The sequence below is a fragment of the Neoarius graeffei genome, chromosome 13, assembly GCF_027579695.1.
Source record: "Neoarius graeffei isolate fNeoGra1 chromosome 13, fNeoGra1.pri, whole genome shotgun sequence".
Classification (NCBI taxonomy): Eukaryota; Metazoa; Chordata; class Actinopteri; order Siluriformes; family Ariidae; genus Neoarius; species Neoarius graeffei.
Genome location: NC_083581.1, coordinates 78,235,733 through 78,256,414, shown reverse-complemented (window position 1 = coordinate 78,256,414; position 20,682 = coordinate 78,235,733). Strand labels below are relative to the sequence as shown.

The 20,682-nt window shown below is 43.5% G+C and overlaps 1 protein-coding gene across 1 annotated transcript in view; it reads left to right on the top strand.

Annotated features, from left to right (window-relative positions):
* Nucleotides 1–10,339: 10,339 nt before the first annotated feature.
* The window catches only part of LOC132895969 (cilia- and flagella-associated protein 100-like), a 58,532-nt gene continuing 48,189 nt past the window's right edge, over nucleotides 10,340–20,682 (top strand). Inside the window, exon 1 of the mRNA XM_060936700.1 lies at nucleotides 10,340–10,523. Coding sequence (XP_060792683.1) covers nucleotides 10,340–10,523 — 184 coding nt within the window. The remainder of the gene's footprint in view (nucleotides 10,524–20,682) is intronic.

Here is a 20,682-nt window from a genome sequence, read left to right as displayed (position 1 = left end):
GGGTGGAGCACAGAAGGACGGCAGGACAGTACTGTTTTAACAAACTCTCTTTTATTTGCACTTTTCAGTTGCAAACACACACTCAGACACACGCACACACATCAGCCGTCTGGTTGTGGAGAGAGACCCTCTGCTCTCACTCTCTCTCCTTAAGAAGGGCGCGGTCACTGGGAAGACACACAAACACATCAATTAACAACAGGTATAGTGATTCTGCCACTTAACTTCCCCGACTCCGCCCTCCTGTCACAGACCGATGCTAGACCACGCCCCCGCTGCCACATACCCCCACCGCCCGACTCAGGCCGGGCAGCCGTCTGGCCCGCAGCCGACTCCCCCCCCCCTTGACGGGAGAGGAAGTCCGCCACGACCATCTGCGCCCCCGGCCTGTGGATCACCTTGAAGTTAAAGGGTTGGAGTGCCAGATACCAACGGGTGATCCGCGCATTGGCATCCTTCATGCAGTGGAGCCACTGGAGGGGTGCGTGGTCCGAACAGAGGGTGAAAGGGCGTCCCAGCAGGTAGTACCGGAGGGCGAGGACCACCCACTTGATCGCCAGGCACTCCTTCTCGATGGTACTATAGCGCCCCTCATGCACCGACAGCTTGTGACTAATGTACAAGACGGGGCGATCCTCCCCCTCCACCTGCTGGGACAAAATGGCCCCCAGCCCTCTGTCCGATGCATCCGTCTGCAACATAAAGGGGAGAGAAAAGTCAGGGGAGTGTAAAAGTGGCCCCCCACACAGTGCAGCCTTAACCTTAGAAAAAGCCCGCTGGCATTGCTCCGTCCACTGGACCGGATCTGGTGCCCCCTTTTTAGTCAGATCAGTCAGCGGGCTGGTGACGTCCGAATAATTAGGTATAAACCTATGATAATAGCCAGCCAGCCCCAGGAACTGTCTCACCCCCTTTTTGGTCTTGGGCCTCGGGCAGGCCGCAATCGCTGCAGTCTTGTTAATTTGGGGACGCACCTGCCCATTGCCCAAGTGGAAGCCCAGATACCGTACTTCCACCTGCCCAATCGCACACTTCTTCAGGTTGGCCGTGAGACCCACCCACCTCAGCGACCTAAGGACGGCCCTCAGGTGTTGTAGGTGCCGTGGCCAGTCATTACTATAAATAATGATATCGTCTAAGTACGCGGCCGCATAGGTGGCGTAGGGGCGGAGGACCCTGTCCATCAGCCGCTGAAACGTAGCAGGCGCCCCAAACAGCCCAAAAGGAAGTGTGACAAATTGGTGTAAGCCGAACAGTGTGGAAAAGGCCGTTTTTTCACGGGATAATGGAGTCAAGGGGATCTGCCAATAACCCTTTGTTAAATCCAGTGTCGAGTAAAAACGAGCCGTGCCTAGCCGATCGAGCAACTCATCAATACGAGGCATTGGGTACGCATCGAATTTAGACACCGCGTTGACTTTTCTATAGTCCACACAGAACCGGACCGACCCGTCGGCCTTGGGTACCAAGACCACCGGGCTGCTCCAGTCACTGTGGGACTCCTCGACGATGCCCATTTTGAGCATGACCTCGAGTTCTTCCCGAACCACCTTTTTCTTGTGTTCGGGTAACCTGTAAGGGCGGCTACGCACTACCACCCCCAGGGGCGTCTCAATGTGGTGCTCTTTGAGGTTAGTGCGGCCAGGCAGGGGTGAGAACACGTCCAAAAACTCAGTCTGCAACTGGGCAACCTCCGCGAGTTGGGTCGGGGAGAGGTGGTCTCCACAGGGGACCGGAGAGGGACGTGATGCTAATGTTCCTTTTTGAACCTCTGGCCCCAGCTCCGCCTTCTCCGGAACCACCGACACCAATGCCACGGGGACCTCCTCGTTCCAGAGTTTGAGTAGGTTGAGGTGGTAAATCTGTAGCGCCCCACCCCTGTCCGTTCGCTTCACCTCATAGTCGACGTCCCCGACTCGCCGTGTGACCTCAAAGGATCCTTGCCACTTGGCGACTTATTTAGAGCTTGATGTGGGCAACAGTATGAGTACTTTCTCTCCTGGTGCAAACTCTTTAAGGCGCATGCCCTTGTCGTACAGGCGGGTTTGCCGTTCTTGGGCCTGCCGCAAATTCTCCTGGGTTAGTTGTGTGAGTGTGTGGAGTTTTGCGCGCAGGTCAATAACGTATTGAATTTCATTTTTGCTTGGTGAAGGTCCCTCCTCCCAATTTTCTCGCAGCACGTCTAAAATGCCGTGCGGCTTACGCCCATATAATAATTCAAACGGGGAGAACCCCGTGGAGGCTTGGGGGACCTCTCGCACTGCAAAGAGCAAGGGTTCGAGCCATTTATCCCAGTTATGCGCGTCCTCACTTACAAATTTCTTAATTATGTTTTTAAGGGTGTGATTAAACCATTCCACTAAGCCGTCCGTTTGTGGGTGATACACGCTGGTGCGGATCTGCTTAATACCTAATAACCCATACAGTTTATTCAGTGTTCGTGACATAAACGAGGTGCCTTGATCAGTCAGAATCTCTTTCGGGATTCCAACTCGGGAGATGACGCGGAAGAGCGCCTCCACAATACTGCGTGCTGAGATATTGCGAAGAGGCACTGCTTCCGGGTATCGTGTTGCATAGTCCACCAGAACTAATATAAAGCGGTACCCTCGTGTTGACCGATCTAATGGCCCGACGAGATCCATCCCAATTCTTTCAAACGGGGTCTCGATTAACAGTAGAGGGCGCAAAGGCGCTTTTGGAATGGCCACTGGATTTACTAACTGGTATTCGCGGCATGCCGTACACCACCTACGGACATCGCCGCGAATCCCTGGCCAGTAGAATCGGGCCATTATTCGGGCTAGTGTTTTATCCTGCCCTAAGTGTCCACCCATGGGATTAAAGTGAGCCGCCTGGAATACCAATTCCCGGCGGCTCTTTGGAATTAAAAGCTGTGTGACTCGCTCTTTCGTCTGAGTGTCCTGCGTCACTCGGTATAATCTATCCTTCATAATCGCGAAGTAGGGGAAGGACGGGGTGGCGTTCGGCTGGAGCGTTTGACCATCGATTACTCTCACTTGGTCAAAAGCATGCCGCAGAGTCTCGTCTCGCGATTGCTCTAATGGGAAATCCGCGAGGGATTCCCCAATAGAGAGAGGAGGAGCTGGCGGCTCCTCACTCTGGCGCGGAGATGACGTAGACGGCTCTGTGACAGCTGCTCCCACCAAAGCGACACCGGGACCTCCCCCTGTCAAATGGCAGGACCCACTCTTGACTAAGTGTGTCATTAAACCCCGAAATCCCGGCCAATCAGTCCCCAAAATTAAAGAGTGGGTAAGGCGAGGATTAACCGCCGCCTTCACTATAAATTTTTCCCCTCTGAAAATAATGTGGACTGACACTAAAGGGTAGTTGTGAACATCCCCGTGCACACACAACACCTTCACCAATTGTGCTCCCCCCCAATGCCTCGTCTTGCACCAGGTTTTGGTGGATTGAGGTCTGATTACAGCCAGAATCCACCAACGCCTGATATGTATCCCCTTGGATACTCACCGGTATGCGATACGCTCCGGCCCGATCGAGGGCGGCTCCTGGCGCGTTGGGGATCTGAACCACCGTGCCCACCTCCATTATCGAGCACTGCTGTTGGAGGTGGCCCGGTTCCCCGCAGCGCCAGCAAACCGGCCCGGGCTTCCTCTCTGCACTAGTGCTCTGGGGCTCACTCACCTGAGGGGGGGGAGAGACAGACACAGAAGGGAGACACGGAAGGGCACCGCGGGTGCAGCGGGCCGGCTGAGGTGGCGCCGGCCCCCGTCTCCGCGGTGGGGGAATGGGGCGAGGAGAAGACACAGGAGGAGGGGAGAGAGAGAGAGAGAGGAGAGAAGAGAAGAGGTCGTCTGCTGTCCTGCCGTCGGGACAGCCTCCAGATGATCCTCCGCCAGCTCGATTGCCTGATCCAGCGACACTGGGCGGTGGCACTGGACCCACTCTGTGGTTCCCGCTGGTAGACGCGCGACAAACTGTTCCAGTACCACCTGGTCGATGAGTCCCTTGGCGTCGCAGCTGTCGGCCCTCAACCACTGCCAGCAGGCGTCCCGGAGTTGCTGGCCAAACGTGAACGGCCGGCCGACTTCCTCCAAGCGCAGAGCGCGGAAACGCTGATGTTGTTGCTCCGGGGTGCGTCCCACCCGCTGGAGGACGGCCCAGCGAAGGTCCGCATAGGCCAGCCGGCGGTCGGCGGGGAGCTGTAGCGCGGCCAGCTGTGCCTCTCCCGTTAGCAGGGGGAGGAGGCGCGCCGCGCACTGTTCCACCGGCCACCCCGAGGTCTCTGCTACCTGCTCAAAGAGTGTGAAGAATGCCTCGGGGTCGTCCTGTGGGCTCATCTTCGTGAGGGTGAGGGGGGAAGGGCCCGCGGCGGTGGAGATGGTGGACCCCGCCGACGCGAGGAGGTTCCGGAACGCCCGACAATCTTCCTGTTGTGCCAGCACCAGGGCCTCGAACCGTTGTTCTTGCTCCTTTCGGAGGGCGAGCAGCACCTGGTGCTGGCTCTGTTGGGCCATGGCGAGGGCGTGGATCAGGTCGGCGAAGGTGGAGGACTCCATGGGGCTGTTGTCTTCTGTGCTCGAGTCCCGGGTTTCGGCACCACTGTAGCAGTCCATGTAGGTGGGTGGAGCACAGAAGGACGGCAGGACAGAACTGTTTTAACAAACTCTCTTTTATTTGCACTTTTCAGTTGCAAACACACACTCAGACACACGCACACACATCAGCCGTCTGGTTGTGGAGAGAGACCCTCTGCTCTCACTCTCTCTCCTTAAGAAGGGCGCGGTCACTGGGAAGACACACAAACACATCAATTAACAACAGGTGTAGTGATTCTGCCACTTAACTTCCCCGACTCTGCCCTCCTGTCACAGACCGATGTTAGACCACGCCCCCACTGCCACAGTGATCCTCTTCCCATCTTTACTTCTGAGAGCCGCTGCCACTCCAAGATGCTCTTTTTATACCCAGTCATGTTAATGACCTATTGCCAATTGACCTAATGAGTTGCAATTTGGTCCTCCAGCTGTTCCTTTTTTGTACCTTTAACTTTTCCAGCCTCTTATTGCCCCTGTCCCAACTTTTTTGAGATGTGTTGCTGTCATGAAATTTCAAATGAGCCAATATTTGGCATGAAATTTCAAAATGTCTCACTTTCGACATTTGATATGTTGTCTATGTTCTATTGTGAATGCAATATCAGTTTTTGAGATTTGTAAATTATTGCATTCTGTTTTTATTTACAATTTGTACTTTGTCCCAACTTTTTTGCAATTGGGGTTGTACATGCAGAGCCTTGTAGGATATAAATTGCTTAATCGTATCATGCAGAACACCTGTCTGGAAGCATCTGTACTCATTATGTTTCTCCACTCATTTATTTAGTTTTTTTCTTCATTAATTAGTCATCCGTCTGTAAGTGCACTTTGTAAGTGTACAATTACTGACTGCAGCCCAGCTGTTGCTGTGCACAGTTGTCTACCCCATCCATCAATGACCAGGGCTGACCAGATATTATTTCAGTGGTGGACAAAGGTTAAACTGGGATTTAGGATGTAGATGTAGCCATAAGGGCACTGTCTTGAAAAAACTTTGCCAGTGATTACTTTCTTGGGGGGATCTTCTCCAGTTCCTCTCTGCAGAACCTCTCAAGCTCAGTCAGGTAGCACAGAAAGTGTTTCTGTAGTAATATTTTCTTTTTTTCCCCCAAGAGATGCTCAGTTAGGTTCACATCCAGGCTCTGACTGGGTCACTCAGTGCCCCACAGCATTACACTACCCTTATGTTTTACCATCTAGATGGAATTAGCCAGGTTTTGACCAATGCCCAAAGGTAGAGAGAGAGTCCTATGGGAAAGTCTTTTGACAATAAACTACTTTAAACCAGTCTGCTGTTACGAGTGTGTTTAGAGTTAGATACAGCAGCCCACCTGTATAAGGGCCCCCAGGTAGCAAACTGACCTTGGCCCTTGGCCTAATTTGTGTGGCTATGGTGGGCCTCTCTATACAACACTACCCCAAAATTGCCCCTGCCAACAGAATGCCTGACATTGGCCCAAGTCTGGCAAAGTGGATTTACAAGCGAACTTTGTTGTCCCTGATGGCCAAATGTTGGCTTATTGAACAAAATTACATCCTGACACCCAACACTGGCCTAACAGAACAGCTGATGTCAGTTTGCTAACCTGGGATCTTCATGTATAGCTAATAAATCCTTTACCTAAAGCAACAAAGGAAGCTGATCTGGCAATCTTTCCATTTCATCCATCATTTTGTCATCCTAAATATTTCAGTGAAACAAAGTAAGTGCAACAAGTTTAAACCAGAGGTAAAGCTAAGCAAAGGGAGATGATGTTAGCCTAGCTCAGTAGCCTGACCTTTTAAATAGGTACAGTAAGTCATATAACTAAGTTTCATCTTGTTTTGGGTGGTTTCAAAGTGCTTTCATTTTAGCGTTATCTTACTATGTAACTTGATTGTTCTGAAATCTGCTGGAGCAACTCTGCCAGTTTGGGGGTCACAGCCCCTAATGCTCCTATCACCACTGGGTCCACTTTGGACTTTACCTTCTACATCTGTTCAAGTTGTTCTTTCAATCCTGGTACTTACTGACCTTCTTGTGCTCCCTGTACCTGATGCTACTGTCAGCTAGGATTGCCACATCTATCACAAAGACACTCTTCTGCTCCTTGTCAACCATCACTATTGGCACCTACTTGTCAGTCTGGAACTTGAAGTCCCACAGGATCTTCACTTGGTTGTTTTCAACCACTTTTGGTGGTACGTATGTCCCATTGGGACTTGGGGACTTCTTGTCTGTACTCAGCACAGATATTCCTGTACACTATCCCAATCACTTGGTTATGCTAGTGGTAAAGTCGCCATTTGGGTGGCACAGTAGTAGAGTTGCTGCCTTCGGAATAGCAGGTCAGGAGCTTGAATCCTGGTCAGGGCAAGCCTCCAGTAAGGGTCCCCATGCTTACACACACACCCCAATGCTGCATAAGCTTACCTTGGAATACAACTTAAAAAAAAAGCCATACCAGCTCAGACATTGCCCAGAGTAACAAGGTCCTTGTCAGATTTTTTGGGACCTGGACATGCTGATGACAAGTGGGCTACTGGAACAAGAGAAACAAGTAAGTATGTACAAGCTGTAAATTGTATAAATCGTGGAAATTGCACATGTGAATCACATGATGTGTGAAGTTTGGGTCATTTTTCCATAAGGGCTACACAGTTGACTTTTACTACCATCGTGTTTCCATCATGTTCAGTGGTGTCCTGCTCTTCCACCAGAGCATCATGACTTTCACAGACAAGTCACCAGTGCACTCAATTTGCCTTCAAAAACAGAAATTGAAAATCTTCAAGGAAGCAGAGAGAACATGGACAGGTAAAATGGTACAAGGCATGCAGTTCCACTTGCTAGATCCCTGTTGCACATTGTTTACTGTCTTTAGTGCTTTGAGCTGATAAACCCACTATCAAGCTCAGTGAGCCCATCCTCCAGGCAGCTTTAATCGCCCTCAGGACGAGACTCTTTCACTTTCCCGTCACACAACACAGGGGAAGGATGAGGGGGTGAAGAAAGGAATTGGAAGACTCATTACACCTGAATACAAAAGACTGCCGGCGTCCTCTTGTCCTTGAGATGTCAATGCAGAACAGCATGGAGAACACTGCGGTACACAACAGCTCATGTTGAATCTCGGGTACACCAGAGATCCACTGAACATGGGCAGTGCTTAGAAGGAGAGCTATAGTAACGCTTCCAAAGAACATACATCACATGGATTTGTAAAAGAAAAAAATTGGCACTCTTCACACCTTTTGTGACTAAGATCACTCTGCTCTTTATGCTTAAATTAACACAGTTGCCCCATCACCAAAGACATATTTGGTTTCTGAAGTTTACACTTTTAATTTTTCCAATTCTTGCTAACAAGTAATGGACGTGCATACAGCCTCCAATTTAGCATCATTCAAACTGCATTCCAAAACAAGACAGGGCATGCTTTTATCGGAAAATAATCAACGGGGGGCATGGCCTGGAACAGCAAAAGTGGAGTTACACCCCAGTTCTTACCCCAAAGCTGATTATTTTCCTCATAACATCGTATCCTTTGTTATATTCCACAGCAATTTGCTTATATTTACATTATTTTTAATTTAACAATGAATGAATGAATCATACATACATATATATATATATATATATATATATATATATATATATATATATATATATATATATGATATTACACGGTTGTGCGAAGATACACTGAGTGCAGAATTATTAGGCAAGTGAGTATTTTGACCACAACATCCTTTTAATGCATGTTGTCCCACTCCAAGCTGTTTAGGCTTGAAAGCCTACTACCAATTAAGTATATCAGGTGCTGTGCATCTGTGTAATGAGAGGGGGTGTGGTCTAATGACATCAACACCTTATATCAGGTGTGCATAATTATTAGGCAACCTCTTTTCCTCTGGCAAAATGGGTCAGAAGAGAGATCTGACAGACTTTGAAAAGTATAAAATTGTGAGATGTCTTGCAGACGGATGCAGCACTCTTGAAATTGCGAAGATGTTGAAACGTGATCACCGAACAATCAAGCGTTTCATTGCAAATAGTCAACAGGGTCGAAAGAAGCGTGCGGGGAAAAAAAAGGCGCAAAATAACTGCACATGATCTGCGGAAAATCAAGCGTGAAGCTAACAAGCAGCCATTAGCATCCAGTTCTGCCATATTCCAGAGTTGTAACATTCCTGGAGTGTCAAAGAGTACAAGGTGTGCAATACTGAGGGACATGGCCAAGGTAAGGAAGGCTGAAAAACGACCACCACTGAGTAAGGCACACAAGATAAAACGTCAAGACTGGGCCAAGAAATATCTTAAGACTGATTTTTCTAAGGTGCTGTGGTCTGATGAGATGAGAGTGACTCTTGATGGGCCAGATGGATGGGCCTGTGGCTGGATCAGTAATGGGCACAGAGCTCCACTCCGACTCGGACGCCAGCAAGGTGGAGGTGGAGTACTGCTATGGGCTGGTATCATCAAAGACGAGCTTGTTGGACCTTTTCGAGTTGAGGATGGACTCAAACTCAACTCCCAGACCTACTGCCAGTTCCTGGAAGAAACCTTCAAGCAGTGGTATAGGAAAAAGTCAGCATCTTTCAAGAAGAACATGATTTTCATGCAGGATAACGCTCCATCTCATGCGTCCAAATACTCCACTGCGTGGCTAGCCAGTAAAGGTCTGAAAGGTGAAAAAAATAATGACATGGCCCCCTTGTTCACCTGACCTAAACCCCATAGAGAACCTGTGGTCCATTATAAAACGTGAGGTCTACAAAGAGGGAAAACAGTACACCTCTCTGAACAGCGTCTGGGAGGCCGTGGTTGCTGCTGCACACAATGTTGGTCGTGAACAGATAAAGAAATTGACAGAATCTATGGATGGAAGGCTTTTGAGTGTCCTCATGAAGAAGGGTGGCTATATTGGTCACTGATTTTGTTTTTGTTTTGTGTTTGAATGTCAGATATGTTTATTTGCAAATCTGGAGTTGTCATATCAGTGTACCTGGTGAAAATAAATAAGTGAAATGGCTACATATTTGGTTTTTATTAAGTTGCCTAATAATTCTGCACAGTGAAAGTTACCTGAACACATACATATTCTCCTAAAATGGCCAAAACTAAAAACACCCCACTCTAACTTCCATACATATTCAGCTTTGATATTTATGAGTCTTTTTGTTTGATTGAGAACATAGTTGTTGTTCAATAATAAAACTAATCCTCAAAAATACAACTTGCCTAATAATTCTGCACTCCGTGTATGAAGTTTATCTTCGAGTGGTAAATATATTTCACAAGTGAGTGCCACGAACAAGTGAAATATTTGTCAACACGAGAAGATAAACTTCATATCTTTTCTTAACCATGTAATATTCTTTATTATTATTATTATTAATAATAATAATAATAATAATAAATTTTATTTATAAAGAAACAATGGAGAGTGTAATAGAAGTTAAAGTGAGTGAGCAATCTTAAACAGGTGAGTTTTGAGTTTAGACTTGAAGATGGAGAGAGAGTCAGAGTTGCGGATGTGAGGAGGCAGAGAGTTCCAGAGGTGGGGAGCAGAGTGTCTGAAAGCTCTGCTCCCCATGGTGCTGAGGCGGGCAGAGGGGACAGTGAGGTGGATGGAAGAGGAGGAATGAAGGGAATGGGCTGGAGTGACAATGTGAAGAAGGTCAGACAAATACAGAAGGGTGAGGTTGTGGATGGCCTTGAAGGTATACAGGAGGAGTTTGAATTATAGACGTTGCTTGACCGGAAGCCAATGGAGTTGCTGGATGATGGGGGTGATGTGGTGATAGGGGGTTTTAGTGATGATACGGGCAGCAGAGTTCTGGACCAGTTGGAGTTTATGGAGGGACTTTTGAGGGAGGCCGAAAAGAAGAGAGTTGTAGTAGTTAATCCGGGAGGTTGCAAGGCTGTGAACAAGGATGGAGGCAGTATGGGGGGTAAGAGAGAGGTGGAGTCGATTAATGTTACGTAAATGGAAGTATGCAGAGTGGGTAATGTTATTGATATGGGATTGGAAAGATAGTGTGCTATCGAGGATGACACCCAGGCTCTTAACCTGAGGAGAGGGGGAAACTAAGACATTGTCAATGGTGAGGGAAATGGTGTCAGCTTTAGACAGTATGGATTCGGTGCCGATGAGGAGGAGTTCAGTTTTATTGCTGTTTAATTTTAGGAAGTTTGAGGTGAACCAGGATTTTATTTCAGATATGCAGGAGGTGAGGGAGGAAGGAGGGAGACAGGAGTCCGGTTTGCAGGATAAGTAGAGCTGAGTGTCATCTGCAAAGCAGTGAAAATGAATGTTGAATATGCAGAAAATGTGGCCAAGAGGAAGGAGGTAGGTGATAAAGAGAAGGGGCCCCAGGACAGAACCCTGGGGCACACCTAAAGTGACAGGAGAGGGGTCAGATTTGAAAGTTTTAAGCTGTATGAACTGGATGTGTTATTATATAAACACATCCACAAAAAATCCACAAGTTAATCAAAAGAATTTTAATTTGAACTGGTTTGCCATTTTAACAACACATATCTAGTCATCGGAGTGAAATATCAGTCATTATTATACATACAAGACACTTTCCATGGAATAAAAACATGTGTTCTATTCCCTTCTAGTGGATTTATTGATGGCACACAATATTATCTTATCGCTTATCCTCTGTGTATTACGCCGCTCTCCCCAATGGAGAATGAGCGTTCAATATTGTTATAATATTGCACGTTGTCAAGACAACACAACATCACACATCAGAGCTCATGCGAAGATCCAATGACAAAACTTTTCTGCTGCGCATGCGCACAATCATTTCGTTGTCTGCCGGGAGAGAGAGAAGACGAGGCTAATCCAGTGCTACTGCTAGGATTAACTATGTTATAATTAAACACTAAATAAATAAACTAAAAACTGAAACCAAAGACGTGCGGAACACCCGAAAGGCTCCCAAAACTTCATTAGATATTCTTCACGCATATTTACAAGAGAAAAACATACCAACGGACATAAAAAAAACTGGAAAAGAGACACGCCGGAAATGTAAAACTTCTACACTAGCGAGTGACTGAGATAATTTGTAAATAAACATGGCCACCAGGTTTGTTTCGTTAAATACAGAAGATTTTGAGAGAATTTTGGCTGCCAGGTCGCTCTGTTGTGTGTTATTATCGATATTGATTTTAAAAGTAACCAAGTAAATTACACAGAGAAATTATTAATAATATTCAGTTCGACTGCGCTAGCACAAGCCTTCGCTAACACTACTGCTACACCAGCTGGAAGGTAACTGGACTGCTGCGCTAACAGCACCGAGTCGCAGGTAAGCTAGCGTTGGCCTTCGAGAATGCTAATATGAAGAGAGTGTGTATGTATTATAATAATAATAATAATAATAATAATAATAATAATAATGTCTGGCTTTTTTTCATGGTCTATCAGACATATTCCTTTCAGCTACTCGTCTTCGACTCGTTCAGTATCATGCTCACTAAATGGAATATATCTGATAGACCACTCAACGTCAGCCAATATTTACCTCGCCCTGGGGTGGAGTCCACCAGGGGGCAAGGTATTGTTTTCAGTGGGGTTTCTTTGTTTTATTGTAAATGATATTACGGGAAAATGGCTGGACCAATCTTCATGAAATTTTCAAGATAGATGGGTATTGGTCTCAAATAGAACCTCCAACATTTTGAGGGTCGTCCGGTCAAGGTTTTTGTGGCTACTGTGTCATCGTGCTATAAGAATGTAAGAGTGTAACAATCGGACAGTACGGTGTGTTCTGATTAGCTGAGAGCAGTAAGCAGTACAGTGTGTTCTGATTGGCTGAGAGCAGTAAGCAGTACGGTGTGTTCTGATTGGCTGAGAGCAGTAAGCAGTACAGTGTGTTCTGAATGGCTGAGAGCAGCAGAGAATCAGAATCAGAACCATGCTTATTAGCCAAGTATGTTCACACACAAGGTCAAACTCAAGGTCAAAAAGGTCAAAATTGTTTTTTCGCGATATCTTCCTTCATATTCATCATAACTGCTAACGGGCGAGGTTTGTTTTGCCTGGCAACACTTGTATTTAAATGTTATCCATACAGAACACTTTTTCAATGGAATAAAAATGTGTTCTATTCCCTTCTAGTGGGTTTCATTCATTTGGTTCGAGAGCATGCAATATTGTTAGCATATCACTTATCCTACGTGCATTACGTCACTCTACCCAATGAAGAATAAGGTTGAATTGGTTTATGATATTGCGTGATTGTCAAGACAACATGACGTCACACGTCAGAGACGTAAAACTTCCACGCTAGTGAGCGACTGTGACAATTTGTAAACAAACATGGCTGCCAGGCTTGCTTTGTTAAATATGGAAGCTTTTGAAAGAATTATGAAAGAGAAAGACGCGTTGAACACCCAAAAGGAATGTGTATGTATAATAATAACAATAATAATAATAATAATAATAATAATAATGTCTGGCTTTTTTTCGTGGTCTATCAGATATATTCCATTCAGCTACTCATCTTCGACTCGTTCAGTATCATGCTCGCTGAATGGAATATATCTGATAGACCACGAAAAAAAGCCAGACAATATTATTTAAATATTTTCATTTCTTTACCGACAAACATTTTTTTCTGCAACATTTCAATCTTTGGGGAAAAAAGTGTTTGGGAAACTGAAAAGTACATAACAAAACATGATTTTAAATTCTTGTTTATTATATGCAGTTTATGCACATGAACAAGCCTTACATTGCAGGTCGTCACCATTAAAAGTGGTCTCTTAATTTTTTTTTTCCAATCTTGTAAATCTCGGGTTTTCAGTGATCTGATGATTTGAATGATTCCAGTCATTCATGGTTCAGTGATTTCTTTGAACTGTTTATTTTGTGTTGTAGAATGATTATACAACATGCATCTTTAATAGAAAAAAAACACAAGAATTTGGTGAACAAGTTTTAATTTATTTTGGGTTTTTGATCTGAAATCAACACAGGGCCAAAATTATACATACAGTGGCAAAAAATATCCAGAACCCACTGAGATTATTAATTCAGATGTACTGAAAGATCCAGTGTTTGGAAGAAATCAGTCTCTATACCAAACTTCTCAAAATGCTCTGTGGTGTTTATTCAGATAGCAAAACATGTTCAGAGTTAAACATATGTTTTGGGAGGAAATAATAAGGGGAAATGCCAAGAATTATAAAGAAAGACAAATAAAAATGTCAGCAAGTGAATTTAAAAGCAACTTTTCCCCTGACGAGACAGAGAGAGAGAATCAGTGAGCTCTGCTGTTTTCTTGTCTATTTTATCTTCTCATAACTATAAACACCTCTGCTGTGACCTTTATAAAACGTGTATTAATATCACATTCTCTTCTTCTTCTTCTTCTTCTTCTCATTTTGTGGTGTAATTCATGTTTATAATAATCAATCAATCAAACATACAGTACCATTCTAAATGTGTTTCTGTATTTTGACTATTTTCTACGTTGTAGAACAACACTGAAGACATAAAAAACTATGAAATAACATATGCAACATACACTCACCAGCCACTTTATTAGGTACACCCCTACAGCCACCTGCAGTTTGATGCGGTTCTCTAATCAGCCGATCCCTCAACAGCAGCACGATGCATCAAATAAAATCCCACAGATACAAATCAAGAGCTTCAGTTAATGTTCACAATGTTCAAACATCAGAACGGGAAACATTGTGATCTCACAGTGTGACTTTCTCTCACTGTGGTATGGGTGTTGGTTTGATCCAGATGGACTGGTTTGAGTATTTCAGAAGCTGCTGATCTCCTGGGGTTTTCACACACAACAGTCTCTAGAGTTTACACAGAATGGTGCAGAAAACAAAAAACAACCACTGAGTGAGTGAGCGACAGTTCTGTGGGTGGAAAGTAAACAAACGCCTTGTTGATAAGAGAGGGTCAGAGGGAAATGGACAGATTGGTTCGAGCTTTTTTGCCAGGAAGGATATAGTAACTCATATAATCACTCTTTACAACCGTGGTGAGCAGAAAAGCATCTCAGCATGCAACAGCAGAACAGAAGAACACATTGGGTTCCACTCCTGCAGCCAAGAACAGGGATCTTAGAATCAACAACAAGTTCCTATTAAAGTGGCCGCTGAGTGTATATTTCATATTTTAGATTCTTCAGTGTATCCAGCGTTTCCCTTGATGATGCTTTGTACAGTATTATCATTATCTTAACCAGCTTCATGAGGGAGTCACCTGGAATGTTTTTCAATTAACAGCCGTGTCTCATCAAAAGATCATTAGTGGACGAGTTTCTTAAATTCTTAATGTGTTTGAGATCAAACAGTAAATAATAAAAATACAAATAATAAAATAGCCCTATTCAACAACTGTATTAAAACAAGTTATGAGAAGAACTGCTCAACTAAGTAAAGAGAAACGACATCCATCATTACTTTAAGACATGAACTGACTTTTGATTAAAAAAGAAAGAAAATCCACTGGATTAGAAAGTGTGTCCAAACCTGGATCCATCTCTCTTGGTGTTCCTTTCACTATACTGTAGTTTGTTTTTTTGGTCCAGGGTCATATTACTGCATGCCTCCATCTAGTGGAAGTATCTGGAACTGCACAATCTGATACACACACACAGCGCCCTCCACAATTATTGGCACCCCTGGTTAAGATGTGTTAAAAGCCATAAAATAAATTCAATTTTTATTGCAGAAGCATAATCTCACACTGAAAATTGTAGAAAAAATGTAACCCTTAACTCAAGTGAATAAAAAAATCCCTGACTAAGAAATAATTATTTTTCATAAAATCACCTGTTCCACAATTATTGGCACCCATAACAATTCCTCGAAAATAAATGTAATTGAAGCATTTCTGTCATTTCTACTGTAGTTTATAAAGTTGATCAGAGTATCTAGGAACCTATAATTAGTAATTCATCACATCCTGTTTCCCTGGGGTATAAATATGATGTGACACAGAGGCCTATTTCTCTTATCCACTCTTCAACATGGGAAAGACAAGAAAACACACCATTCAAGTAAGGCAGATGTGTGTCGACCTTCATAAGTCAGGCAATGGCTACAAGAAAACAGCTGCTCGCCTACACCGGCCCATATCTACAGTCAGAGGAATCATCAAGAAGTTTAAAACAACTGGAACAGTGGCAAACAAGCCTGGACGAGGATGCAAGTTAATCTTGCCACCACGCACAGTGAGGAGGATGGTAAGAGAAGTAAAAAGTTCTCCAAAGCTCACTGTTAGAGAATTGCATCAAAGAGTAGCATCTTGGGGTCACAAAGTCTCCATAACAACCATCAGGTGCTATCTACATGCCAACAAGCTGTTTGGGAGGCATGCACGGAAAAAGCCTTTTCTCACTTACAAGCATAAACGTAAATGTCTGGAGTTCGCTAAGCGGTACTGGGACTTCAACTGGGACCGTGTGCTTTGGTCAGATGAGACCAAGATAGAGCTTTTTGGCAACAAACACTCTAATACATCACAAAAGATGAGTATGCAGAAAACACGGGCGATTGCTCTAAGACAACGAGGGAGGCTCAGCCTCCTCTAAAAATGATGAACATCGTGTAGGATGAATTGCACTAGGCTTATATTATAGCCGACCTTATAACATTGCTATTTCAGATCCAGAATCATAGAAATATATGTGCTCAACCCAACTACAGTGCGAAATCATTCCGTTATAACTTTCCCCAGTTCGCCTAATGTGTGCGTGAGTTTTTCCCCCTCGTGACAGCGCGATGCAGCCCAGCCTCAGTGCACTTCAATGGCATTTGGGAGCTATGCGCTTTTCAATATCAAAATGCAAGACGATTATTGGACAAATACTGCGAAAATGCACGCCCACGGACTCCCAGCCTCAGTGCACTTCAATGGCATTTGGGAGCTATGTGCTTTTCAATATCAAAATGCAAGACGATTATTGGACAAATACTGCGAAAACACCCGCCCATGGACTCCCAGCCTCACAGTGGGAGGGACATGGGAGTTTCCGCGAGGAGACTGGTGATTAGTGAAAGTGGCCGGATATTTTCTTTGATTGACAGCTCGTTTCAAATATAGACAGGCAGCGGTGAATCTCAGTTCAGTCCCATGCGGATTCGCAAGTGCTGTGGTGTATTGTAGGAGATCAGCTTACATTTCGATTTCATTCATTACATACGGTTTCTACCAGCTTTTTTAGTTTGTATATATTTTCATTGTAAATAAAGTGTAAATATAGTGTTGTCAAGTTTGCTATCTTAGTTCCAGAAATTTCGTTTATTTGAGTGACTGAACTTGAACTTGAGGGGGCTAGTCAGCTAGCAAGAAAGCTGTGCACAGATGCCAAGCATTGCTGATTTAATTTTGGCGAAGCCATTTGCCAGTCTTCCTTTCGAGGAAAAAATTAAAATTAAAGAGCAGGGTAGACCAACGCCTCAAACTGACTTGGTGAAAAAGGTAGGGAATAATACTCGTTCCTTTCAGCTCTCCTGGTACGAGAAAGTGAATTGGCTAACAGCAAGTGACCCACATCAACAACAGTAAATAGGCTACTTTAGTAATATGTCATGGATGGACCAAAAATATAGAATCTATTTAAAATGTTTATGCTGAGTATATTATATTGGAATATATATTTCTCTGGATATGAATTAAACACAGCTACAATTTGGAAAACATTTTTAAACAAAAACACAGCCGAGAACATTTCACACTACAGACCTGGATTAAAAGTGAAGGGTTATCAAAATTGTCAATAAAACATTTCTCAGTCAAAATAAGTAAAATATAGGGAAAGTGTCATTGAATGAAATGTGTGGCACCCAGCTCTATGTTTGGCTCCCCAAGGTCAGTGCTTGTGCCTATTCCAGAACACTCTGCTGTTACTGCTGAGGTTCCTGACAAAGAGCTGCTTTCAATAATGATCAATTTTTAAACAACATGCCACAATTTTAAAATATAAAATGTTAAAATATACCCCCCCAACACCACCATCATGTATATTGGACAGTAGGCTAATGGGCCAAAAGAACCTGTTATTTCACAGTTTGTGACCCTGCCAACAATCAGCCAGATCAGAAGCAAGAGTATGGGCAAAATTGATGTGTTTTTTTCTTTTTTCTTTTAAAATCTGGAAATATCGTAACCGACCAGCCTCCCCTGTTTGAAAGACTACCAGCCACCACTGGCGGAAAAGCACCTCATGCCCACTGTGAAGTATGGGGGAGGATCGGTGATGCTGTGGGCCTGTTCCTCTTCCAAAGGCCCCGGGAACCTTGTTAGGGTGCATGGCATCATGAACTCTTTGAAATACCAGGACATTTTAAATCAAAATCTGGTGGCCTCTGCCCGAAAGCTGAAGATGGGTCGTCACTGGGTCTTTCAGCAAGATAATGACCCTAAACATGTGGCCAAATCTACACAAAAATGGTTCACCAGACACAAAATCAAACTCCTCCCATGGCCATCTCAGTCCCCAGACCTCAACCCAATTGAAAACCTGTGGGGTGAGCTGAAGAGGAGAGTGCGTAGGAGAGGACCCAGGACTCTGGATGATTTAGAGAGATTGTGCAAAGAGGAATGGTCGAATATCCCTTTCTCTGTATTCTCCCATCTTGTGAAATGTTATAGGAGAAGATTAAGTGCTCTCTTGTTGGCAAAAGGGGGTTGTACAAAGTATTAACATCAGGGGTGCCAATAATTGTGGCACACATGATTTCATGTAAAATAATTATTTCTTAATGTAGGATTTTTTCCCCATTGAATAAATTTAAGGTTGGATTTTTCTCTTTTTTTGCATTGTTGTCCTATATTATTTTAAAAAAATGAATTTATTAGAAGCCTAAGAACACATCTTAACGAGGGGTGTCAATAATTGTGGAGGGCGCTGTATACAAAGAATCATTCAGGTGAGACACAAAGGTGTAAAATGTGTTATGGGAAAGAGGATTATACAGAACAACACATGTAAGAAACCATATTTCACGTTAAATAGCAGAAACAAGTTTAAAAAAAGATTTTTTTTTTATTGCAATAAAACAACAACAATGACATTGACATGTGACAATAAGGTAAAACAAGAACAAATGACTAAAACAAGTACATAAAGACATAAAGTAAATTACATTAATCAACTAAAAGGAAAAAAGAGGAATATATATTAGAGAACGTTCAGAAGTCTTGTATTTTTCTTATTACGTACAAACTTAAGAGAGTTGAGAAGAGAGGTCATTTCTAGAATAAAAATATTAAAGAGAGGCTGATTCTTTTGCCATTTCTGTTTATGAGTGAAAAACTTAGCCTGTAAAATATAAAAATTAACTAAAAATTCAAACAATAAATCAGTTGAGTTTTCATAGTAGAAGAAAATATCTTTAAGAGTGAAAACATAATGACCCTGCTGCGCAAAAAGATAGAAACTAAGGTCTGTTAGAAATTGTTTTACCATATTACAGTCAAAAAATAAATGTACAAGTGTTTCACCTTCTTTATCACAAAAAGAACAATTCAAACTTATGTCAGTGTATTTGGAAATATTTACATTTGTCGGGTAAATCTTGTGAAGAATCTTAAAATGAATTTATTTTATTAGTGATACAATATTTGTGAGGTAGCAGCCAAGCCTTCTTCCAGTTGATATTATGAACTAAAGAGTTCCAAAAGAATTTCCCTCTAGGAGAAATTCTGTTCCAAGAGACTGACGCACATGTTTATTGTCACATTTTTTGTCAAATATATTAATGCCGTTCAATACAATTTCTGAAGAAGGAGGAGTATTAATAGGTAAAGGATATGACAAGTGACTTTTAATAAGAAGAGCTAATCCTTGAGGGATTGCTTTGATTACTGTGTTAAATTGACGAAAGGGTATATAGGGAAGTAGTAACGTGACAAAAATTGCTCATATGTCAACAAAGTGCCAGAATTATCAGACAAAGAAATAACATCACATATACCATGTTCAAACCATTTAGGGTAAAATAAAGTTTTGTTTCTCACAGTAATGTCAGAATTGTTCCAGATAACGACTTTATGGGGGGAGAAGTTATGAACAAAGTACATTCTCCAGGCAAGTAGGCATTGCCTATGGAAATTAGAAAGTTTAATAGGTAATTTAGATGGGAAGAAGTTGCAGTTTAAAAAAAAAAAAGAGACTGTTGTTCAGAATCAGGGATGATGTCATAGATTGATGACGTCATAAGGCACTTTGTTGGGCCCGTCATAAAGTTGTAGAACATTCGAGACTTTTCTGCTGCAGAAACAGGCGCTGAGCTTATACAGGTCAGTAGTTTTATTCGTATTTACTCTATCTACAGCCCTTTCTCTTGGTGAGATTATTACCAAATGCTTGACTTAATGACTGGACGTGTTTTGAGATGTTTGTGTTGACGATATTTTGTGTTTTATCGCAGAATTAGCTCACATTGTTAGCCTCGGGTTGTATAACTCGGTCTAAAACGGAGAAAAAACTTTATCAGAACTCGTTGAGGGTTTTTAAGGAAACATATTCAGTCTGTAGATATGAATTAAAACGCTTCCCTCTTTAAAGTCGTCGCCTAAATGAATTTATTTGCGTAGAATTGAGCTTTGGGTCAAACCCGAGCTCTCACAGAGGAGAGTGGAATTGCATTGCGCATGCGCTGACTGGGAAGTTTCGCTCTAGTCATGTTAGCCCTGATCTCTACGTAAAATATCTGGAGAGCTCATTGGCCAATCAGAGTGAAGCATTTTGGCCGCCATATTACCACACCCATCGGATCGGCACGGTCATATCTCTGACCAGGAAGCTACACAAAACTGGACATGTTATTTATACACGTGTGTGTTTTAATCATAATGTACAGCTGGGTGCGATTTGCTGGGGATCATCCCCCCCTCTGGTTTTTATCCCTGCTGAAAAAAAATCCTCGGGGACAACCCCGTCAATAAAACAAACAAACAAACCAAAAAAAAAGTTGACATGACAGGCATGTTGTGACACAGTTTCCTATGGTCTACATTGCACTCACTTTCAAAATGACCCGAAGTGGCAGCTTTGATGTTCACGAACGTCCCCAGCAAATAGATACATTGTAGATAATAACAATATCTTTGCG